Source organism: Anguilla rostrata, chromosome 16 (assembly GCF_018555375.3).
Source record: "Anguilla rostrata isolate EN2019 chromosome 16, ASM1855537v3, whole genome shotgun sequence".
In the NCBI taxonomy this organism is placed as follows: Eukaryota; Metazoa; Chordata; class Actinopteri; order Anguilliformes; family Anguillidae; genus Anguilla; species Anguilla rostrata.
Window position 1 is genome coordinate 19,736,455 of NC_057948.1, and position 25,319 is coordinate 19,761,773.

At 42.3% G+C, this 25,319-nt stretch overlaps 1 protein-coding gene across 1 annotated transcript; it reads right to left on the minus strand.

Annotated features, from left to right (window-relative positions):
• Window positions 1-24,661, minus strand: arih1 (ariadne ubiquitin-conjugating enzyme E2 binding protein homolog 1 (Drosophila)). The gene is made up of 14 exons (XM_064313870.1): window positions 24,173-24,661; window positions 17,328-17,395; window positions 15,267-15,411; window positions 12,161-12,253; window positions 11,572-11,627; window positions 9,869-9,935; window positions 9,465-9,571; window positions 8,958-9,000; window positions 6,694-6,765; window positions 6,481-6,611; window positions 4,967-5,024; window positions 3,979-4,239; window positions 3,361-3,473; window positions 1-2,968 (listed from the first exon to the last, which is right to left on the minus strand). The coding sequence occupies exons 1-14, from the start codon at window positions 24,455-24,457 to the stop codon at window positions 2,884-2,886; spliced, it is 1,584 nt and encodes a 527-aa protein (XP_064169940.1). The 5' UTR covers window positions 24,458-24,661; the 3' UTR covers window positions 1-2,883.
• Between the last annotated feature and the right edge of the window lie 658 nt (window positions 24,662-25,319).

Consider the following 25,319-nt stretch of genomic DNA (forward strand, 5'->3'; position numbering starts at 1 on the left):
ACATTTGCAACATTTTGCACTTTAATATTAGTTTTCTCTAAAACAGACAACTCAATTCTTCCACAGTTTTTTTTACACTATGTAAATAATAAAACAAATTGTAATAGCTCAAAGGAAAAAAAAACATGTAGAAAAAGTATTCAAATTGTTTGGATGTCATTTCAAACAAATGTACGTAGCTGCATTTGTTAGCGTGAATGTTAAATTGAAATGTTCTTACGTAATTAGCAAAAAATCTGAAGACAGAAGGGACCCCTAAATGCAGTACAGCAGTGGCTCCAGCTAACATCGCGGTGTGCAGAGAGCGTGAGGATAACCACACATCTGGAGAAATCCACTGACCACCTATCATAAAGAAAGGATAATTCACTGGGAATACTCCACATTACCTGCATCCAAAGCATAACACCAAAGTCACCAATGAATGCTGTGCAGTTAACTGCATCCATAAGTCCAAACTTTGTGGGTATGATCAATACAGGTAAGAAGGTTTATCCTTTTTTCCCCACCTCCCCCTTTTGTAGTTTGGTCAACAAGTAGTGGATGGCAATTTCACTGAACCAATTAATTTACTCCAAAACATTTGAGAACATGAAAACAATAACAGTGTTCCCCTACTGTTTTCAAATAGTATTTCGCTTGCAAATACATTTTAAATAGAGGTACACAATGTTTGACATTTGTTTTAAGAATATTAATATATGCAGGTTTCATTTAATAATGGAAAAAATGGTATGCACTTATTTTAGACTTAATATACTCCTAATGAGTCACACAATACTCCCAGTAACAAGATTTCTCTTTTCATGACATTTATTTTAAATAGTACAGTCGAGGCCTTTTTTAATATTCTTTTTAAACAAACGTCTGCTTTGTTTGTAAGACTGGTTAACACATTAAAAAGCAAATGGATCTGAACTCTCACATCCTACCAGAACATCAGAAACAGAAAAAAGTAGAGTCTCTAGAAGATGGTTCACACTTTGGTGAGTCTCTTTTTATTTTTATTTTTTACCTTGTTGCCAGCAGCAGCAGCAATTTCCAGCATCTACCCCCACCCCCCTCGAGCAGCACTGCCTTCAGTATTGTTTGCCAACTTTCAGGAGACAGGCCCACTGAGGCCACTTCCATGCAGGGCACCATTTTGGGACAGAGGGCTTCACTGAGGCCTTTCCCAGTCCCGTACAAAAAACAAAACTGGTGAATAAGTACTCTTTTAAAGAAACGGCATGTCGTAGTTGCTCTGAACATTCTTGTGCAAACAGCTTTTTGTATGCATTTAAATGCAAAAGCGTCAGAGCATGTCGAACAATGTCTCAATACAAGGTGCGCTACCAAAACAAATAAAATACAATTTTAAGAAAGTTTGTAATTGTCTGACTCAAAAACCCTCTGGCATCCAACTGAGCCCAGCAGTGCGGCTTGCTTTAAGCCACGCTAAACCTCTCTGGAAATAAAATATGGTGGGGCATGGTATAAAAATGTGGCCTTGCCATCACTACCGTCCGGAAAGCCCGCAACTTCACTCTTAATGACTTGAACCTTCGCCTGTTTAGTGCTTTCAGTACATGCCACGTTCTTACACCTCAAACTCTGTCTCTCTCTCTCCCTCTCTCACACACACACACACGTGCACACAAATTGCTACAAGGTGCATTCAAGACCACACAATGACCACCGCATCCAGGTCTAGCAGGGGACGGGGGACTTAGAAAAAAGGTGTGAGTGAATGTCACTCAGTTTTGCTCTAATTAAACAACTTTATGTCATTTTGAAATCAAATAACATTTTAAAATGAACTAGGGGGTTTGAAATAAGAGACAAGAAGTGGGAGAGGGACACTGGACTGGAGGAGGCAGGAGGAGGGTTCATTCCAACGATCCAGTTCCTTTTTTACGCCGACTCATCCTGCGTTTCCTCCACGGTTGCAGCACATTTTAATGAGACTTAAAAAAGAGCCCTACGACAATGTGACTGAACTCTGGATCCATGTCTGCAAACTCAACTGACTCGCGTATTAAATTAGGGTTTGTAATTACCAACAAAAGAAATGCCATCGCTTGCCAGATGTGGTTTGGCATGTCTGGAGCTCTGAGCATCTTAAAGTACTGCAGTGAGGACAATACGGAGAAGGGGGGAGGGATCATTCAATTGTCCTGGGCCAAACATCCATCCTCACACCCTCTACATAAAAAGCTGGGAGAAATACTTCAACTACACAGCAAATATACATATTTTTTTGAATATCTGTAAAGAATAAATATTTTTTTTAAATTTAAAAATTATGCAAACACGTGCCACGCTTGCTCTTTAACTTCCATGCATATGCATTATTTACAAATTGAAAAATACCGATTTCCTTTCGTTTTTTTGTTTTTTTTTGCTCAGGTTTTTTTTATATACCAAAAAGGTTTTGCCCCTTACAATCAGCCAATCAACATTCAACAACCCAAACGGGGACCTCACCACGTACAGCAGTCACGGGCGGGGACATTTAAAGCTGCGTTCATAGCAAAGTCCATTTCCCCACACTAAAGGAAATAAAAGCCAGAATGGAAACAGAATAAAACATCCGCAAAAAAAAAAAAATATTCAAAGGAAGATACAATACAAGCCTGTAGGGGGTTATGTTTTTTTTCAGTGTCTTTCACACTCCACTCTGCTGCTAACAATACTGTTGTACAATTAATATTTTCAATATTCTACCTTATTCCTGTATAATTTAGTTTCCATTAAACAAAACTGGAGGGGGGGGAAAAATGCAATTTCTGGTGTTGAACAGCAGGGGCAGCAGCAGTCAGAGCTGCCCCAGGTTAATTGCATCAACGCTCCAGTTTGACAGAGCCTTTTCCTCAGAGTTCGTGGTGCACGGGGGATTAGTCCTCAATCCTCTATGTATTCCCACAGGTCCTTCTCGTAGCCTTCATGAACGTGCTGCAGCAGCACTCTCCGCCGGCTCTCACAGTATCTGCAAGCAGGACACAGGGCGGGGGTTAGGGGCCTGCCACCACAGCCCTTTCAGCCACCGGCAGCATTCAGACAAAATCCCCCCTTTCTGACAGAACAGTATGGACCAAAATCCCAAAGGAAGGAACTTGTTAAAGCCATGCAATTAAGAAGGCTGTTCTGGAGGTAAAAGGGTGTCCTACATAGGTGTACCTAATAAAGTGGACTGTGTGTGGACGCATGCATGCATACATCTGGGTGTGTGTGTACATACAGTGAAACCTGCCTTGGAGGTCACTTTTGTATGGCAGGCAAATACTTTACCCTCTCTCTCACACACACTCAAACTCAGATCTCAAACACGATTACATATGAAAATTAGACACAGCCCACTTTTAACACCATCTCACTGACCTGTACTTGTCTTGAACTTTCTGTTTGATGTCCTGCAGGGAATCCTGGGAAATATCCCGCTCCAGATATCCAGACAACACCTCAGTGGCGTTTTCCAGGTCTGCCTGATTGTTCTACATGAGCAAACCCAAGATATGTTCCATTATTGCACGCAACCAGCCAGTTTGCACTAACCCAGTAAGGAGTTACACTCCTTGTAAGCATGTTTGGGGAAATATACTGGTAAAGGGCAATTTTCTTAGTAATAAACCGCAGAACGCTGTGCACATAGCCTGAGAACTTTACCTCAATCATTGCGGTTCTTTCACAAAAGCATAAACGGACACCAGGAGATAACAGGGAATACTTAGCACTGTGTGCCACCATGGCAGTCTCTATGCACTAGCGTGCTTGATATATAGATATTATGCATTAATTATGCACACCGGAGGTTTTAAAATGGAAGCAGGAAGAATCTTACATCACAGTGTGTGCATGCGTATAAGGATGGGGTTCAGAGAGCTACACAGAAGGACACAGGGAGTCACTGGGCTGGGGACCACAGCGTCTGGAAAAGCCATCTGAAACCGTGCAGCTGGTGCATGCCAGGCCCTGCAGGCAGCACACCAAAGCGCTCACCTCAAAGATAATGGACTGATTATTCTTCTTGAGGTAGAAAGCGAAGACGTAGGTGAACATGAGGGTGGAGCGGCACTGGCAGAGCACGTCCACGGCCTTCTTGAGGAACTGCACCTCGATCCAGGACATGTTGTGCTGCTGCATCTCCTCCATCTTCTGCTTGACCTGGGCGTAGAGCTTGTGCTCGAAGCGCAGGCTCTGCATGTGGTTCATGTAGCGGTTGCAGTAGAAGAGGTACCTCTGCAGGGCTGCCCGGGACCGCTGTGGGGCATGCACACACACACACACCACTGCCAGTTAGTCACTGCCCTTTCATTTCAGCTTCCTGTCCGCAGGGCGATCGCTACCACACAGACTGCCACCTCCTGCCCTGCCACCCATAAGCTGGGAGTATACTGGATTAGAAGGCCGACTCGGCCGAACACGGCGGCGCATACAAATGTGTGTGTGCGCTAGGTTCGAACATTCAACAGATCGACATTCTGCAGCAGTGATAACCGCGGGAAACAGAAAGGTGGCCATGTTCGCCACAGCAAACGCAGAATACAAATGAGAACGTCTGCGGTAGAGGGGCGGGACTCCGACAGACAGACAGACAGGCGCTGCGACTTCAACGTCGGTTTAGCTCGTTTAGTGCAGTAAGAAAGACGATAAGGAAGAGAAGACCGCATGTTCGCTCGCTCAGCGAGGCGGGGCGCAGCCAGGGCAGCCGCCCACCCATGTGACATTTTAGACCAATTGCAGGCCATCTGCCTGCTGGTGTCAGTGTGAACTTCTAGGCTAGATCGGCCAGCAGAGACGTGCAGACTGGTTAAGTTAACGCAGAGCTTATTTTTCTCCTGAAACGCGTCATTTTATGTCCCTTAGTTTGTGCGAACTAGCCGAGGTTTGTCTCCACAGCAGGAACGCTCCCAGCTTTAGCCCACCGCACGGCCAAGCGCAGCGGCGGCGGCGGACAGAGCGAGGGCTCCTCCGGATCAGTGATTACCTCCTGCGCGTCCCGCGCCGCCTTGGCGTCGTCTTCATTGTAGCGATTGCAGTTGTACCTGTAAAAAAAAAGAAAAAAAAAAGGAACAAACAAGACAAGCGTGAAGTTCCCTGGCAAGATGCAAACGTGTTAAATTAAGCACACTAAAGAAAAGAAAAATAAATAAATAGCAGAAGAGACTTCAGTTCCAAGCTGAAAAGTAACTCCTCCATTACATTTCTCAATTAGTCCTCAAACAGGCAGAAATGATCTTCGAACCTGAACCACGCGTCCCTTTGCAGTCAGGAGCACTGCTCCACCTGCTCCCGGCTGGCCTGCATTCACCGGGGGGGAGCAAGGGGGGGGAGCAAGGGGGACAGGGGCATGCAGAGCTCTGTTCTCTCACAGCACCGCGTGGAAAAGGGACACGCCGGGGGGGGGCACAGCAGACATGCAACGGTGGGGGTGAAACGGTCTGTCGCATGCACAGCAGCCTGAGCATCCCCTGCAGTTAACACCACACCCTGAGCTTCCCTGGGAACAGCAGCCCCCTTAATAAAGACAGCCGCTCTCAAGCCAACGACCCCTGCCTGCGACTCCTGCAATGAGCAGCTAATCTGGAGGTGTCCCTCAGCCGCTACACGATGCCCCTCGGTGAAGCAGACTGTAGGATTACAGGAAGCACAGACCGCACTCAAAAGGCAGAGTGTGAGTGGCACTTCAAATACGGCCTTTCATAAATGGCGCCGACAGATATAAACTTTTGAAATGTGGGTTTTGTAGATAGCACAGTCCCGAACTTCACAACTAATGCCACTTTCCTTCTTTCAATAGAAACCGTTCATATTACGAACATCAGGGGAGTAGTTACCAACAGCAAACTGGCTATTTGAAATGACAAAACCAGAGGAGAAGACGTGAGAATATAAATGCATAATTATAACTGAAATATGGGCCTACAACATCAAACACAGCATTTCCAGAACACCCCCGTGCCCTACAGGGCCTGGCAGAATTTCATTACAAAGGCCAACGAGGGCAAACCATTCAGAGGCTGCCGCACATGTTCCTGGCCAAGGCAGCAGGAAAATGCTGACAGAGGAGTACGAGGCTGGCATTGCCATCTGAATACAATGCATCTGGCAGTGGGAAGTGAAATGCAATTAAACTTTATTTTTTAAATCAGCAGCAGTAAGAACCACAGGCACAGCACGCGTCCTGCTGCTCACAGCTAAGACTGAGGGACGCACAGCGACTGCACTGAGATACCAGACTTCAGCAGCGCGATGCAGTCATGAGACCCTGCACTAAAACCGGCTCTACAAGCGGAATAAGAGTCAGCCTCGCTAGGTGGCGTGCAGGCTGGCAAGATGACTACCGGGACTCCATAAGTGTAAGCATCGACTGGGTCCAAAACCTACCCCGAGGAACAGTGAAGGTCAGCATACGCTCGGTGGTAATCATCAGTCTTTGAGGGGCCAATCGCCTTTGAGCAGTGAGCGGGCAGCAGGAAAGCGGAGTTTGTTTGCACTCACCAGGCAGACCCGTGGGGCTCCCAGGGGCCCAAGCACACCCAGCAGAACTCCGCTTTACAGTTCTGGTTACGGCACACCATGTGATTGCAGCCTCCGTCCTTCTCGATGGTCACGTGACATTTAGGACATTCCTGGCGAACGCAAGGCAGGGTTAGACCCACTCGGGCCGCCGAGCGGAAAGGGCGGAACGCTGGAGGACGCGCACTCGCCTACCTTCGTGTTCGCCGCGATCCAGTTGGACGTTTCGCTGTCGTCGTCGCACTTCTTAATCCACTTCCTCAACCACTACCAAACAGCGCGGGGGAACAGAAAACAAATACAGACGTGTAAGGCCAACCCGAAACCTTCATTCCCCTGCAGCCATGACATCATCAGACACTGCCTCCACACAGACCTGAAAACCTGCTATACAGTGAGTTACCTATACACAGTACAGGCTAATAACCTCCCATTATGCTCGCTCAGGCAATGTCATACCAGGGTAGGACAATACACATCATCTACAGAACAGAAAGAGGTGTTTCAAACTTTACTTGCCATGGAACAGAATCAAGAAGAAAAGAAAACAACCTTTAACTATCCAGAGTTCAAAATGGAATATGTCCTATAGAAATTAGAGCCAGCATATCTGCATCCGACATGATTTGTGCCTGAGGCCTGTAATCACAGTGAAAACACACTCATTACATGTGCCCTTTGTTGCCGCCATGACAACCCCTAAGAGACAGCAGGCCTCTCAGGGGCCTCCTCGCCAGGTGAGCAGGAAGGTGGTAGTCTAGGACACCAGGTCTTTGTTCAGGGAGAAACAAAGCTTATTCATGAACAGCGCTCCGCTTGGCTTATGCCCAAGGACAAACGCTCAACTGAGGAAACCACATCAACTGCCACCAATGCACACTTTATCAACTTTCCCTGCACAATACACATTTCAGTTTTAAAGAACAGCAAATACTCATTATAAAGACACAGCATTTCCATAACCTTTGGCTGCAGCCATTATAGTCCTATTCCAAGTACTGAGGATGCAAGCTTTCCATTCTCATAAAATGTGCCATTTGGTTTAAATAATTCACATTTTTCCTTGATATCAGAAGTACAACTTTAATAAGAAAATTCACATTTAAATGGTAAATGCTTCTCTTCTCAGCCCCCTGAAAGCCAACAGCAGAGGACATCACTGATTAACCAATTAATAATTTAAGACATCTGTACAGAAAAGGGACCTTTGTTAATGCCCCTAAAAGAGGACTCCTTTTTCAACAACTCTATGAAATGTGCAGTACTCCATTTACATAATAAAAACATGCGGTTTGGCATTATTAAGATCAGAATTCTGATTTTATTACATTTTTTAAAGAATGCATTGCTTCAAAATTGAGATGGAACTCAAATTGATGCTGGAACAGTACACAATGTTTAATGTAATTCACCAGCTCACAAGTGACAAAGCAACCCACACCTGTAATAATTCAGGGAAGCATTATCTTTGCACAAATTATCCGTCGGGCCTTTGAACAGCTGCTGAAGGAGGGAGCTGCACCCCACTGCCATCCATGGTGCAAGCGCTCTTCTCACACATCTTCTCACACGCATATCCGCTCACATGGAAACGAGCTCCAGCCTTACACACCCACTAGCACCCTTGGGATTTCTTGGAAAGGCCAATTAATCCATGAAACTTGATACAATAACAGTCAGAGGAACACTTTAAGCACCGGCAGCGTCAGCCAGGTTAACTCAAGCGAATGAAAGTAAATAAGTGAACACACTACAGTGCGATTCATCTCAGTTTCCTGTTTCGATCTGTCTCGAGCTGCCAGGTGGGCTAACGCTGACTGTAGATGGACATTCATTCTAACATGTCTACTGCAATAGCACTCTGTGTATGGCTCTTCTTACTTTAAAGCAATACTACAGAAGGGGGTTACCACACTGAACGCATTAACGGACCTGCCTGTTACACAGCAGCTGAAACTATTTGCTTGTAAAATGCTGACTATAATTCAACATTTTTACAACCAAATAGTTTCAGTTTTAAACCCTAACCCTAACTCCTAGGAGAGGATAGCAGACATTTCTGTTTGTTTCAGGAAGGCCAAATCTGTTCAATTTTTAATGGATAGTCCGCAGGTCAGACGTTTCAAAATTGCTATAAACACGTTCAATTCCATATCAAGCCTGGCTTGAACCATCCTATTCGTGTGCCTCTTGTGAGAGCTGGTAGGTTTTCCTGCAGTGATACTACTAGACATCTGCTTAAAATTTAATACTGCACTACATCAGAGATGACAGTTATAGGAACATTGCAATTCAGCTCAACTTACTCAAATGAGTGACAACTCTTGCAGATGTAAAGTCATTAGTTTATGTTTTAAATATTTACTTCCTGGAATGCTCATGTATTTTACCCACTAGGCAAATATTTGCATTCCCACCCTGCCGTCTAAGAACATCGGCCACAGCACACTCCTGCATACCTTGCACTTGACAGGATCGTGCCAATTCTCTCCACAGTTGAAGCTGCAATTGAGGAAAAAAGTGTCATTGAAATATGTCGAATCAACAATAATGCTCAAAGCAGAATCTGTGCAAATCGGTTTTTGACATTGGCTCCATTAGCAGTGTTCAGGAAAGTGGAAGTGAACTGCCTGAGCCATTATCTAAGCGTGCAGAAGGATGTGAGACTTTGTGTTAATCCGTTTAAAGCTGAATTACAAGGGTGCTCCAGGTAGAGGGATTAGGCCACAGCTCCAGACTGAAAAGGGTCACTACAAACATGCCTGTTGTGGCTTGGCCAAAACAGGAAAGTATCTGAAATGTTAGGCATGAGAGATCCGGGCAGGGAAGCAATGATGCTGGCTAACCCGATGACCCTTCCTCCAGCACAGAGTCTAGGAATCAGAGGCAAAGTGGCAACCTCATGAATGGGCTTACTGTGGCATCTGAACCAAAAAGTAAAACAAACATTTTACAAAGTCTCTTACCAGAACTGGCGTCCGCACTTACACCTTACAGGCTTGGCGTCGGGGTATTGGACTTTGACGACATGGTGGCAGTCTGGAGCAGGACACCATTTTAACAGTCGATTGCACTAAAGAAAGGAGGGAAGGTCAGTAACTGGTAACAGGAACTTTAAATCAACACTCAAAGACTTACAGCGCCAACTCTACCACATTAGTGAGTCACAGATACAGTCGGTATTACACATCCATTGTCTGATAATTCAAAGCAAGTTTTTTTCTTTCAAATGACAAAAGACCACCTGTTCTCTTAACCGGCATACAGATTTAAGGTGAAATATAAGACTCCATACAAACAGTAAACCTGCTGCCATTTCCTGACTTTCACTGTAGAACAAGAAACAAATGAAAGAGAAACAAAACCTTACCTCTACAAAACTATTGGTAATTAAATGTTGGTACTTCAACTTCACTTTTGAATCTGTTATCAGTCGCCTGAGAAGGAAATAAAATATTATAATATTATTAAATATTATTATTATTCTATTTTTTTTTACCGTGGAATTAGAACGTGTGTAAATGGAAATTGGGGTGCATTTAAATAAATTAAAGTGTAAACAGAATCATATTCCACTGCAGTTAGATTCACCCAAAAAAAATTTAAAATTAACCCAACCCTGTTAAGGCCACCAAATAGACCACCAAAGCATTCTTTGTCATTGTCTTAATCTTTCAAATCGTATCGCAATCTTTTCTATCTTGATCTCGTCACATTCGAGGATTTATATTCAAGAGCAGGTTCATATTGTAATTTATCAGATAAATACTATTCTGTAGTTCTGTTGTTGAAGCTTGTTTGTAATCATCATACATAAGACACAGGTAATATACTGTAATGATCTACTGGCAGATGTAGATGAACAAGCTGCTTCTCGCTTTCCAACATAAACATACAAATGACCATATGTAGATGTTTTCTGTGCCACATTGAATCACTGTCTGTACCTTTTAAATTGCTGTTGTGATCAGAATAGAACTTGTGATATTTTACAAGACAGCCAAAAACCCCTTGTTTGCAGCACGATAGCAGCAACACATAAAATGCACTCATGCAAAAGGTGTGACGCTTTCACAAAAACGCCATTTAAAAGAGAACAGGCATCTGTTTCCAGGTCCATTTATCAGCTAGCAGTTTCATTCTTTCTTTAAAAACAGGACTGATTCTGAAATGCTACTTATCAGCCGGTTTTATCTGTCAAGCCATCTGCCAGAAGTGTGGAACATTAAAAGCTCGTCTGGGGCAGCTATGCCTGCACAGCCAATGCGGACGCTAGAAACACGGCACTGCTTTTCTTGGCCTCGCTAACGTCTGTGAAGGTCTTCCGCGAGTGAGGAGAAGAGTCGGCTGGTGCTGGACCTGCATCATTAACCGCAGACCAGGAACAGGATGTAGGTTAAGGCCATTTACTGCCAGCATTAGGGCCGGGGGGAGGCAGACATCCAGAGATTAAGATCAGTGCCGTTTACTTGCGAATGGGAGCGGATACTGAAGGAGGCCAGAGAGCATGGTCAGGGAGAACTGACAGTGAAGCAGAATGTAACCGGTGTGCAAACTCCCCCCACTCCAGCCCCTTCTCACCAGCTCTCATTTAGGATACATTGTGAGTAGCTAAAGGTTAAAACTAATCTTCAGCCAGGGCTTTCTCATGCAGTCAAATGCAGTCAAATCTGACTCGTTTTGCCTTGCACTGTGAATCGATGCATAGCAATCACAGTCATGGACTGATTCCCTTCTCTTAGGGGTTGAATGCTGCTCACCTTAAGGCCAGTACATGCTTGGTGGTGCTACTGACCAATGAAAGGGGGGCTGGTATGGGATCACTGTACGTGCTGACTATTCTTACACGTACGCAGTCAAATTCTGTGAGCAGTGACGGCTCTGTCTGCCGAAACAGGCAGTTGATAAAATGGTTCCTCCTGCGTTTGTTTCAGTGCAAATTAAAGGTTCTTGAGGAACTGCACTTTGTTGAATGCCAATTTCATGGCATCAGAATTGGAAAATCACATTAACTATCTAATGCCTGAAATGAACACTAAAGGGCTGGATCAGCTTCAACACGTGTATACTTACATGACTGTGTTGTCATCCACCAAAATATCACAGCTGTGAGCTGGACAGGAAATTGTCTGGAACAAAAAAGGCTTAAATTCAGAGGAGCAGATACCAAAGACTTCCGATTTCAACAAAGTTGCCAGTGAACTTTAATGTGTTTGTCCAATACTATATCCACAGTGTATTTTAACAAAGCTCCCAAGACCCTACCTAGAGCCTAATATAAGCTTCTGGAACACTCTGTCACTCTTGGATTCGTCTTTGGGATTCATGTTACAGGAAGAACTAATTAAGTGTCACTTGTTTTTGAAAGTTAAAATGTTTAGGACAGGGCACTTTCTTGACCCTTTTAAACTTCAGCAGAATGCGTCGGCCAGCTGACGGAGAAAGAGCGCCTCCCAGTTCAGCGGTCAGGCTGAATACACCTCTCCAGAAAAACACTGCTGTGTGACTCAGTGATGCAGGAAATCCCCATGTAGCACGCCAAGATTACATAACCCCCATAAATAAATCTGTTAAAATTAATAGCATATTCAACTGGTACTACCAGCGCTGGGAGGCTTCGGACATGAAAATGGAATGAAAATGGAAGGCTGTGTATGCGTACCTGTCCCATTCCTTCCTCGATGATTTTGGTTGTTAAGTAATCGCCCCAACACTGCATGCAGAACTTGTGACCACACTCCAGACCAGTGAAGTACTGCAGACAAAAGAGCATATTCATTAAAGTGATAGTTCACTTTCTGAGTTTTTACAATCTAATTGCAGTTTCAGTGCATGTTTTCAATTGGCCCAGAAAGTTTTTCTTTATATTAAAAGAATTAACACAAGTTTCTCACAGCCTGCTGACTTAATTTCTGGTGCTGGGGCATGTGGTGTTTACGGTCTTTAGCAAGAAAATGCGCTTCAAGTACCTCTAAAGCTTTTACAGTAACACTATGCCTCCAGAGATTTTATTCTTAAAAAATAATGTTTACTATTATTTTCAGTTGGGACCATTTCCTATGCAACCTTAGGAAATAACTAGCAGTAAGACATAAAAAGCTGTTCATATGTACAACATCTGCTCTGAAAACAACATCACTGAACAAACTGCTTTTTGGAGTTAATTGAAACATTATCCTGCTGAAGCCCACAAAAACCAAATGCCCTGATAACAGCTATTACAAAAGCAGCAGCATTTAATCAATTCTGTGAAACAACCAGTTAACCCTTAGTTCAATAATGAGGATGCTAAAAACAAAAACCTCATAACAGTTCACCAGAGAATGTGCCACAAATATTGGGTTAATTTACCCACTGTTCTGGATAGAGTCCATTTAAAGAGAGAGTGAAAGTGCAATCCAATACTTAAATTGAGGTTTTGATAGAATAATAAAATCTGCAAGAAAGACACTGCGGAAAGCTGTCAGGTCAAGGTTAAGGTCAGGGTCAAGGTCATGGTCAAGCTGTCAGGTCAAGAGACATTTCTCCCGGTGAGAAAATTAATTCATTCATGGTGAACTACCCTTTTAACAGATACACACAATACAATGGTACTATTAATCATTTAGCAGATGTAGACACTAATGGGTTATTGTGTTTTTCATCAGTTCCAAGAATCAGGCTGCCATTGGTTCCGTTTTTCCTCTTTCCGCAATACACAAATATTCCACACACAGCACTCAGTGCTCACTCTGTATGCTTTCAAACAGAGATCATTAAAATGTACACATATAATCAAACAGCCAGTGAGAAGAGAGTAATGGCATGAGCAAATCACTGCATGAATCAGGCTACCTCTGCTTCACATGGAAGCTCTTCAAGCCTTTCACTGTGAGCTCTATGAGTTGCAGGTCTGCGCTGATGAGGAAAGTTAAGGCATGACAGCAGGAAGATGGTGAAATCTCCCTCCCCAAATCCCTAACTGGACACTGCAATTCAGCTTTGGTGTTTTATTTAAAATAAGCAAGACTGAATACCGATTTTAAAGAAAAATGTAATCTCTATAGATGTCAAAATGCCTCCAAAGACCTTGTGCAATCAAAAACAAAACACTTTTTTAAATGGTTAAACAATATGTAAAGAAGCTAATCGAATACTGGTAAACCTATTTTATTCATGAGATTTTAAATTAGATTGCATATCCTGAAACAATCAAGCTGTTATATTGCCCACGAAAATATTTGGGGTTAGTCATTTTGAGACCATATTTACTGAATAATTAACATGGCACTTACATTTTGACCAATCAGTACTGCGACTGTATAGCAGGATGCCAATCAGAATAAACATGTCTTGTGGCAGACCTTCCAGCACTTGTTTATCAATTTTAAAAAAGAAAAAGAAAAAGTACATCTTGATCTTGTGACATACCACACACTCGAAATGCTAGACAGAATGTGGTTACGCAGTCTTGAAGGCAGAGCTTCAGTTTAGCAGGTCTGCAAGGGGTACGAGGTCTGACAGAGAAACCGCGGGCTGAGCAGTCATGCCACGTATTTAAAACCATGTAAAACACGCAGCCTCATATGGCTATACGAGAAGAACAAGGCATGATAACAGATACTGAAAATATAAAAGGGGATAATCTGCCCCCCCCCCCACCCCCAGCCAAAACAAACACCTTATTTTCCTGCTCAGACCCCCCTGGCAGATCAAACGCGCGGGACAAAGTCCTGTCTATGGAACAAGTCCGCCTAAAGGCTACAAGACCGTGGCTGTTCTCCAAACCATTTAGAAATACATTTCCGAGGATCCTGTTGAGTAATCCGTCTTGAGGATCTTTATACAAAGGGAAAACACAAGCGTCATCCCACTCGCAACTGCAGGCCGTACGAGAGGAAGGCCACGCGCTAAATAAAGAGGTCACATTCAGACAGCACGAAGCCAAGCAGCTGCCGGGACCAGGGACCTGGCAGCACATGAAGTGCCACACTCTCCCGCTCTCCCATCCACAGACACGATGTTATTAACGGATGACTGATTTTCAGGGGCAAAACCAAACATCGCCTGCCATGGGGGAAGAAATCTGTGCAACAAAACTGAACGCTAACAACAAGAACAGGAAACACACCGATGATGGCCGACTGAGTAACAGTACAGACCTTGGTATGACTGTTACTCAGTCAAAATACACCATGAAAACTACAATATTTCAGACTATAGACTGCTGATTATACAAGACTGTGATATGTCGTATAAAGTCCACAAGAAGGCAGCACAGGAGCTAGTAAGTTCTTGAAAGCTGGAAATTAGAGCGCCACTGATGTGTGCTGCTCTGTGTACAAGTTTAGTAATCCTGTCAAGCGATTAGTCAGGATAGCAGTTCATTAGCAATCCGTGCTAATGGCCTTGAGCACCAGAGGTAGCTGAGCTCCACTTACAGTGATGTGACAATAATGTAATGCAATACAGTCAGTTACACTCTACCCAGACCCGCCTATTCTCTGCATTAGTGCCGTTTGCCCTGAGGCATGCAGCACACTTCTGACTGTTCCAGTGTCAGATCACAGCTTATCACCTCCACTTCACTTTTACTGACAGCCATTGAGTTTTATTAATGTTTGAGTTTCGATGTTTTCCGTACAAGTAAAGATTAAGAAGACATAGTGGGATGCAGGAAATGGGTATAAAATGGCTTTTGTATTCCACTGATGCACAGTAGCTGTACATGAGTGTGAGGAACGTGCAGGGTGTGAGGTAAGAGTGAAGGGCCGTTTGAACACACTCACTGAATTGGGGTAGTTCAGATAGCAGATCTGACAGGGCAGGTCCTGTGCCGAGGACCTGGTGTTCATCAGGCGTGTCCGAGATTTCTTACTGGGGTTTATGACGTGACACTCGGAAAACAACTTGTCCAGGTTACCGTCAAAGTACCTGTGGAGAAAACAAGAAAAGTTGAGTTAAGATTGACTTTAAAAAATGGCATTGCAAAGGTACTGGAGTGCCTGTAATACAGTTTAACTTTAACCACGGCCCCTGAGTGTCTGTCCGTGTGTGTATGATTCATGTTTGTATATATGTGTGTGTAATACATATGCACCAATTCTACATATCTCAAATCTGGTTCTATAGTGGAAGCTCCCTGCTTTAGCTTGAGCTGATTCATGCTGATCCCACAGGCCTATTTTACAGCAGGGTTTTGGACATTTCACTTCACAAAGCTGATTTAGAAACAAATCCAAATAAACATGGAACCCTCCCTGAAAGGTTAGCCTACAAAAACACAGCAAGGATGGGACAGTTTTCTTCAACATATTAAGAAAGACTTGAGCCCTTCAGAATGCCCCATGAAAGACCTGAAGTATTTTTATGAGATCTTTGTATACAGCCTAGTGTTCACAGAAGTATGATACACAGGTGACAGAAACACAGACAACAATGCCATTGTGTTCATCATTTTTGGTGTAGAGAAGACATCCTGATTTCCGAATCAATTTGTTTTAAAATCTACGGAAGCAGAGTCACCTCATGCAAATTAATAAGTGCGCAATTTATTTACCCCAAATACAATGGAATGACTCCATGTGATGGCATACCATTAATTGCAGGGCCCCTATTTCTTAATTGCGCAACTGCCAACAGACCTACAGAAACGATTTCTCAAGACACATTTTCTGCTTTGAAATTGCTCTTGGCAATTAAAAATGGAACCAGTAATTTAATACACTTAACATTCTCTATTTAACATTCTCTGTGACACTTACTGGTATGTTAGTAATTAAATAGATGGCACTCTTCAAAAGTTTTATCCAACAGAGTAAGGAGGGAGGTACATCCAGATGGTCACTAATCTACCCTATGCAGAGGGCACACATTTACTATCTGCAGCTAACATGGTTTGTGCTAATCACAGGTAACACAGCATGGCTCAGTGAGAGCTGGGGCAATTATGCTGTTTGACTAAAATGCACAAGTGAAAATGCACTGGATTTTCATCCTCCAGCGTGGACAGCCTGAACACGATGACAAATGCAGCAGGTCAAACGGGAGAGATGAACCCTCCACCTTCTTTAGAACCTCTGTTTGCACACAGGCATTATTGTTCTTTAGTAACTGAGAGCTGTTTAGCTGAAATAAACACAACTCTTATGCCACATGTTCACTTTAAGATATTTTTATGGAAACTATCTGTTGTGGAGATTTAAAACAACTGCTCGGTAACATTATTCAGGAAAGTGGAGAAAAGAAAGTGGATAAACAACAAACTAGAAAAATATGGAAAAGAAGTACAGTCAATATCAGCCTGACCTACTGCCACAGTTGAATTTGTCAGCTGGATATTGCCTTTGTAAAAAATAAAAAGTAATTACCTTAATTTCATCAAGACAGATATGAAATTTTGAACGTTCAGATTTTGTAAAAAAAGAAAAGAAAAAAAAGAAAAATTAAATAAATTAAAATACACACAAGAAAGTAATCTTCCAAATATGGCTGACAAAGCTGCACATGAAGTGTCTTCCTCCAACACATGTCTGCGCGAGCCCAGCTAGTGAACTGCAGCGTGATATAAAGTGCCAGCTAACATCCCATGCTTCGTAGCAGAGCACAGGCTGCCTGCATTCCCCAGAGTGGATAGCAGAGGTTGCAGCATAACTGCTGGTAAATACAATTGGGGGGCATGATTGCTCCACAAACATTATATGAGCACAAACATTCTTATAATAATATTGCCTAGCTTATTGTTGCTATCACTCTGAGAATCAATTAATAATTGCAAACAAAAAAAATATGTGAAGAAGATCTTGAACAAAGCAAAGGAAAGCAAAGAAGAAGAAAAAAACGCAACTTGCCTTTCCATCAGCTTCTCTTTGTCCCAGTTGAAGTGGCTGAGAAGTATTCTTGTTATAGTTGCTGGGTTCTGGAAAAAAGGGACAGAATTCAATCATGATTTCCAATACTAATCTGGCTAAGAGCTTCCCCTAAGTGATTGTAATGTAAACATAATATTTTGTTAACAAAGCTTGTCTAAGGAATTCTCAAATTTATGTTGGGGCAAACAAACCAAAAAGCACATACTGCACACATCATTTCTGAGATGTGTTTCTGAGATAAGAGAAAAACAATGCAACAGAAAAGGAACTGCAGCATTAAACAGGTCTTCCCTTCCCCACGTTAGAAAAAACTTTTCCAAATAATCAAAACAAATATTACTATAAACTGCCATTGATTCCCTTAATGCCTTAGCCTCCCTGGCATAGATCGCACAGACATACATTAAAGACTACTGCAGAGACAGGCCCAGAGCAAGATCCCTTGATTAATCCAACACTGTTTCAGTGGCAACACTGTTTCATAGGGATAAATTATAGCACTGCATTAAAGGCCTGTCATCCTGGTTAAGCAGAGGAAAGACACATTGGGCACTTTAGAGGAAAGATTCTTGAAAAACTTCCAATGAAAACATGCTATTTAATAATATGACTGCATTATTATACATATGCTACTTTGTGCACATAAAGCAAGTGTTTCTTTTTCAGATTCTTCATGCTTGATAAATGATATCAATTCTCAATTAAATGTACTGGACCCTCCTTGTGAACACCTGTGTCTCAACAGGTCCGTTTATACGCAGCCTTTAGTCACTAAGCCCAGCTCTGGGAGAGTGACGTGGAGATGCCTCCGTGGGCCTAATGCAAGCTAAGAGCCTTTACCCACGCCTCTTGGGCTTGCTGTCAATGCTGTAGATGAGTTTCTTCACAAACAATCACCAGAACTGACTCCTGGCACGAGGTCATGAAAACGATGACCTTGTAATACACGTGTTTAGGTAACACACCAAATCTCACTGCACCTGGAAGACCTAGCTGGTGCACAGCATTAACACTGGCCTGCATTTTGGGCTCAAACGTCCCTTCACCCAGGAGCTGAGAAGGTCAGTGATCAGAGCATCGGCGACTGTTTTCAAGGTAAGGGAAGCCATATTGAAATAAGATTGTTCTAAAAGCGACAATGCCCGCAAGGTCTGCATCTGCACATCTGCAGAACAGTGCACTTATTTCAGGAAATGACAAAAACACCAACCCTATACCCTCTTTGTTTTTGGAGCCACTAGTATGAGGAGGAAATGGGAGCGGCACACTTCGGGCCATATTTATCCAGTGAAAAATGAGAATGAAGTCTGTGCACAATGACTACTATTCCCAGAAAAAAGTTTATTCACCAAACAAATATCAACATTTCCACTGGATTGATTTGGATGATCATGCATTTTTTTCCCTTTTTGCTTATTTATCCAGGCAACACAATATTCACCATTTAACACGATATGGCTTTCGAGAAGTCCTAAAATAGGACACGTGAGTAAATAGACTACAGCTATGAGGCCAAAAAGTGTTAAAGGGAACTGCCCATAATTACATTTTTGCCCCTCCTCCTTTCCTTTTACTCATGCTGCCTCTTTAAAAATGCACTAACTGAGCCCACTCACGGTTCAGACGGCTATGAGAATTTTGCTTGATGGAAGCAGAAACCACACAATTCTAATAAAACCTAAATAACCAATACATAGAGCTCTAGATGAGCAACAAAGCTTGGTTTGGGTCCCCCATGGTAATGCTGTGAAAAGCGAATGGCTGTGTACCTTCACAGTCCTCAAATGACAAACCGGGGACTGAAGAAATCATTCATCAATAACTAAGGGTATCCATAAACACACTAACATTTAGGACATCCCCTGTCATTTGGGTCGCTTACAGCAAAACAAGTGTAATCCAGATTAGACTGCACATTCATAAATGGGCTGTTATATAACAAGCCACTTATTTACAGACATGTTCTTTAAGGAAAACAAGCGTGTACCTTTATGAGCTGCGTGCTTATATTGAGGCCGGCAATCTTAAGCATACAGTGGAAGATTCAGCGTGACTTTAGCCTGCTGTTTGCTAGAGGGTTTAATTCCCTTTATTTTCAAGTGTGAAACTGAACGCCAAACTGTTCTGGGACACAGAACTGAACCTTGGGGTCCATGAGTGAGGGCTTGCGTCCCTTTGTGCTGATGTCGAGGCACAGAAAATACGAGAGCAGCGTATAAACGTCAGCCTATTTTTAGACTACGGGATGAACAGCATGTTACCAAGCAAAACAGAGGACCCAATCGTTTCCTCATAAGCAGGAAAATCTTCTCTGCATCCACTGGGAGAATAAAGGCCACAAGTCTAACTTAAAGAAAAAGCAAAAGACAGGAGTCAATAATTGTGAAGGCCTAAAAATGGGCTGCAAAAAAGGAGGTTTGCTTTTCACTGCTTTACCAGAAATGGACAAGGACGGACTACTGCGATGACACGGGCCATTAGGAAGACCAATATAAAGTGGCAGCACAAAGCGCCGTACGCAAACAGATAGCAGCGGGGAATTCCACAGCTGTTCCACTCCGCCATCTCTCAGCAAGCACAACTACTGGCACAGGGCTGAAAACTGGGCCACGGCACGATGCATTTAGCATGTGTCAGTTACAGCCAACTCGTTCCAATTACACACAATCGTTTGAATACATTTCGTCAAACTAGTGCACACTTCTCTTTATTTTAATCAACACAACTCATTCAACTTTGATAAATATTTATAGATATAATTCAGTTTATCCTCCCTCATAAGAACAAAAGCTTCCTCCCATCTGAGTCAAAACTCCTACAGCCTTTCAGGCAGAAGACTGTGGGCAGAGTGCATTCACATCCTGAGGAACTCCTTCAATTGAGTCATGTTCCATGTTCAGCTCCGATACTGATAAACCCAATTACTCATTAAATCATTTCAGAAAGGGGCGTTCCCTTCCGTCACATGCGTTTACCGCCATGCTTCACCTACTGGCTCGTAGCATCTTTCACAGATATTAATGCATAGGTAGAAAACCACTCTTCAAATGTCTTCTGATGCCAGGAATATCTTGCAGATCTACGTACTGGCAGGAACCTTATGATAAAATATGTATCCGATATGGGGCGACAATGTAATATATATAATGACACACATACAAATAAGAATTTTGAAAACCAAATGAGATATAATTTTGTGAAACATCACTGAGTAGAACAGTTGTTGTGGGCAGTCAAAGTAACTTGGCGAAACGAGTGCCGGCCAAGGACAAAAAAAAAAAAAACAAGACTTTGTAGTTCAGTGAGCCCCCCACTACGGATGTCACAGGAACCTAGACTTCGGTACCAAGTCAAATGCCAAAATTCAGAAAACGGTACCGTACTCGCTTTATTTCAGTATTGTTGGTACAGAGTCAAAATTGGTACCGCACTCCTGTGTGTCTGACTGACGAGCGAAGGAAGACGTTTAGGAAAGCTACAAAACTTGGGAACATCTAACAACACGTGAGAATAACTATAAGTGAAATGGCAAACGGCAACCTCCTGCAGCGATAGCTCTGACAAACATAAGTAGGCAGGACAACCAAAAAATGTATTTCCGGAAATCAAAATATTGTTATTAAAATATCAGTTTAACCTTAAATTATGTATTGTGGACAAACACCTTAATGTGATATAGCCAATTGACTTTTTATATTTTATGGGTGAGGGCTATTGGCTTGTGTGGCTACATCATACTAGCCTCCTACAGTGATCAACAAAGCTAACAAAAAACAAGCACTTAGGCCTACTTCTCAGTTTATCACCACTGCAGTGAAGTAAAAAAAAAGTTTACATTTTATGCAAGAAATGTATTGCCAAGTTCACATGCACACACTACACTACTGTCTAGACATATTACTGAATGCAAACACAATTGTTCACTTGAAAAATGGTTGATCAAGTACTTGAGTGAGATTACTAGCTGCTGTTTACTATTACTTTACAACTAGTTTTTTTCAGTGTCATAGCTGTTTAAAACCCTTTGAAGAGTAGGTTTTTGTAATGCTTTGTTCTAAATTATAAGTCAGTGTTCTAGAACTTCATTGTTTTCAATTACCAGTTGTGTTGCTGGTTTGACAGAAATACTTTTTGAAAATCTATAAATGCAGAGATATAGCGATCACTGTAGTGATACATGGATTTGTGGCAGTTAAATTGTGCTATATTGCCATCCCTGACAGATGTCAGAAATGTCCAATAAAATTTTTAAAAGGCTAAAACTACAAGTTTGCTCTCAGAAGCTTAAAACCAAAGAGAAGCAAGGATATGCAAGTAAGCCAATTCTAACAAATTTCAAAACACATTCAGAATTCAAGCAGACATTTTAAGAGAGTAAACGTACTTAATCAGCATGAAGAGGTAGAATCCATTCTGGTCCAGCAGACAGCTAATCTCTACTGGACCCAGGCCATTGCCCACACATGAACATGGGGGTGTTTACTGAGCTTGAGCTCTTAATACCACAGTCAGGAGGTGAAGGTGTTTGCGCAACACTGCTTACAGAACATATACAGTTATTGCCAATAAAGACCTTGTCACTGAGTCAGGTTTGGATGGGCAATTACTAATACAGTATTGGTAGGAAATGTATTTGGAAAAATATATCATTTGGAACTGATGTGTACAAGAGGGTATGGGAGTGGGGTTCCACTAGGGTTTTTTTTAATTTTTTTTTTATGTGAAGGCCACTCACACATCGTCTTAAAATGAGCAGGCATCTTTTACTGTACTTGAAAAGGTAATGACTAAACTCATATGCTAAGATTTAAAAAGGTGCATCAAACTGGAACAGGAATGAAGCCACATATGAGAGGTTTGACATAAGAAACACAAAGCAGTACACAGCAGAAAAATCAATGACACCCAATGGGTGTGGCTAAATTTGTAAGTTTTTTGTCCTTAATTCACAATGTGATCTTGAAAACAGATTTTGACAGGCTACTGTAACTCCCCTATCAGACACATAAGTGTTTTTCTGGTCCTACCAATGTCTCCAAATGTTTCTTTGTAGGTTTACTGAAAATACAACATAAGAACTACAAATTAACAGTGTATCCTTCTTTTACCTTATAATGGATTGCATCCCTGATACTGCTTAACGTAGTGTTAAATGGTATGCTGAGAATCTAGTGACCCAAACCTCATCAACAACCAATAAAGGTCCAAGACTAATACAGACCCAATACAATACACAGCCGCAGATAACTTAAGCGTAGCTTATGCAGAAGTCATATAGCTGGTTCTAAGTCAATGAAGTGCCATATGAAATAAAAAAAACTAAATGGCACTGGAAGGAAATTTATTTACTGAGTTTACAATAAATACAGCTGGCTGTAGTGTTATAAGTTACCAAGCAATGCGTTTTTTCAAAACTAACCTAAGGTAAAGCGTCTGACTTGTTGAAACCCCAGAGTATTTCGTCATAGCAACTAGTGAAGTTAGCTGACATGTATGCATAACGTTATTTACTTTTCAGAACGTCAGTATATGGAAACGCATGGACGCCCCATTGTGGGTGTCAAGAATTCCCATAACGGCGAACTCCTCGATAAATCCCGAATTCTCTAAAGTTAAACTGTCTGACGTTAGCCTGCAACACAGCTGGCTGAAAGGGAGTCGTAACATGTTGATAAAACTTAAGAAAATATTGCTAGCTAACTACCTAGGTGTGTAACTTTCCACAGACAATGCAAATACATGAGTAATGTTTGTTCATGGCATGAAAGACCACCAACCCAGCTGGAAAACGTCAGTTGTCTGACTTCTCTTGATGCTCAGTTGGGTATTGTGCTAACATTGGGTGGTTTATGTAGCTAGTTGTAGCTTGTCAGACCACTTTGTTTTCCATGTAAAACTGACGGGCTGTTCCGTTGACAGGGATCAATTTAAATTCAGGTTCTGATGCACTTCGAATTTCCTAATGCATAGCTACATACAATACACGCCTTTAAATAAAATACTATTTCAGTAAAGTGCATTGTCAACATGAAGAAGCATCAGTTCCGCCATATTGTCGTAAGGCCTAGCTATCTAGAAATAACATTACTAGAATAGATATGCAGATGTAGCTAGTCTGCAATTCGCGACAAATGATTTCAGTGTAAGCAAGTCAGCAACAGTACTAAACGAATTAGCGATTTTATAACGAAAAATGTCGTTTCCACCGACACATAATTAGCTAACGTTGGCTCGCAAGCTATTTAACGCTAGCCTTCCAAGTTTAGGATTAGCCTGTTAGCTGGTTAAGTAAATAACGTTACTTCGAAACGGGGACTAAAGTTAGCCAACTAAAGACCAATCGGCATCTAAGCCCATCTGAAGCAACTGGATATTAGCTGCTAACTGGTTAAAATAGTTATTGGGATATGATAAATAAATTGTCGCTTGATAGTCTAGCTAGCTATGAACGTTGCCGGCAACAGCAATGGCAAAATCTTACATAAAAAATAGATACCGTGGGTTGCATGTCTATGGCAGCTAGCTAACTAGTAACATATGACGACCGATTTAGAATGCGTTGAACTTGGTAACAGGGGACCCTGTATTTAACTGTTACTTGTCGTAAATGACCGTTAGATTGGACAAACTAGGTAGCCATCAAACATTAGTTAACACGTATCAGGTTTTATAAGCAATCCATCTAGCCAGGCAGTTACGTAGTTTGCTAATCCTCCACCAGAGGCCAACATCTAGGTATCAGTGTTCGCTTTAGACACAGTGGCCTACCGACTTTCCAACATCCTCGGTCTTTCCTGTAGCCGGCTTGCCTCAAAACACCTCACCTGGATGACCTCGTTGACCTCCCTGATACACTCCACCATGTGTTGGAGGATCTGTTCGGCAGTCAATACTTCGAAGCGATAGTCTTCTTCATCCTGACCAGGCCCTAACCCACTTCCTCCGGTCTCCCCACACTCGTCTCGCTCACCACCGGCCACTACAGGATCAACCAGCTCCACCTCCCCGAGCTCCAGGGTGTCGTCTTCGGGTTCCCCTTCAGCGCTGTCTTCGCTGCATTCCTCTTCCTCGTCGTCGAATTCATAATTATAACCCTCGTCCGAGTCCATTACTGTGTTAGATAAAGAATGTGACAGGAAAACGTACAAGCAAGAAATGTGAAGCTAGCTGGTGTAGAACAACACAAAAAATAATATGAGACTTCTGATTTTCAGCCGCAGAAAAAATAACAACACAAGCGCCGTCGCTTCAGAGCCAACAAAGGGACGCGGCGTCATGAATTGACGACGGCTGACGTCATGCGTACAGGCAAAAAATGGTTTGCCCGAAGAAACGGTTTCAATAAAGTCGGTAGAAATTTTAAAGTTGGCACATGCGCAAAAGAAAAACAAGTATATAGTCACTTGATCTCAGACATATTGAGTGTGGCATTTAGATGGCGAAAAGATAGCTACTACCAGTATAGTAACCAAGAATATAATCTTTTCTGGGGGAAATTGACGTGGGTACTACAGCTTTAACGTTACAGAAACACATATGGGTTAAATAATAAAAAATAAATGAATGAATATGAATGCCAATTAATATTTTGAAGCGTAATTCTGTCATTTTTGTACTGCATCATTCACAATCTCCAACTGTTTCACATTGAAATGATGTTCACCTGAAACACCATCAATATGTGGCATCTAAAAGGGTGATTCACAACAGCTAGTTTGTACTAGAATACACAATAGAGACTTTGGGGGGAGAGAATTCAGTTAAGTAAACTGGAGGCTAATTGGCCAGAGCCAGAACAGGCAAACCCCTATTCTTGTTTTGATAAGTTCCATGGAATCTTTAGTAATCAAAGTCAGTCAAGACCTTGGTTTAAGGCCACACCCGAAAGATTACATTTTGTTATAGTGTACCTCACATTGCACTGGGGTGTTACATTACATTACCTTTATTTGGCAAATGCTTTTATCCAAA

Bases quoted from the DNA above. Each gene is read 5' to 3' on its own strand.
- arih1 (XM_064313870.1), bottom strand. From the start codon at position 24,457: ATGGACTCGGACGAGGGTTATAATTATGAATTCGACGACGAGGAAGAG. The intron at 12,254-15,266 runs GTGAGTGTGTTC...TTTTGTCTGCAG, and splicing joins ATCTGAACTACCCCAATTCA to TACTTCACTGGTCTGGAGTG. The intron at 6,612-6,693 runs GTAGGCGAGTGC...TGCGTTCGCCAG, and splicing joins GGATCGCGGCGAACACGAAG to GAATGTCCTAAATGTCACGT.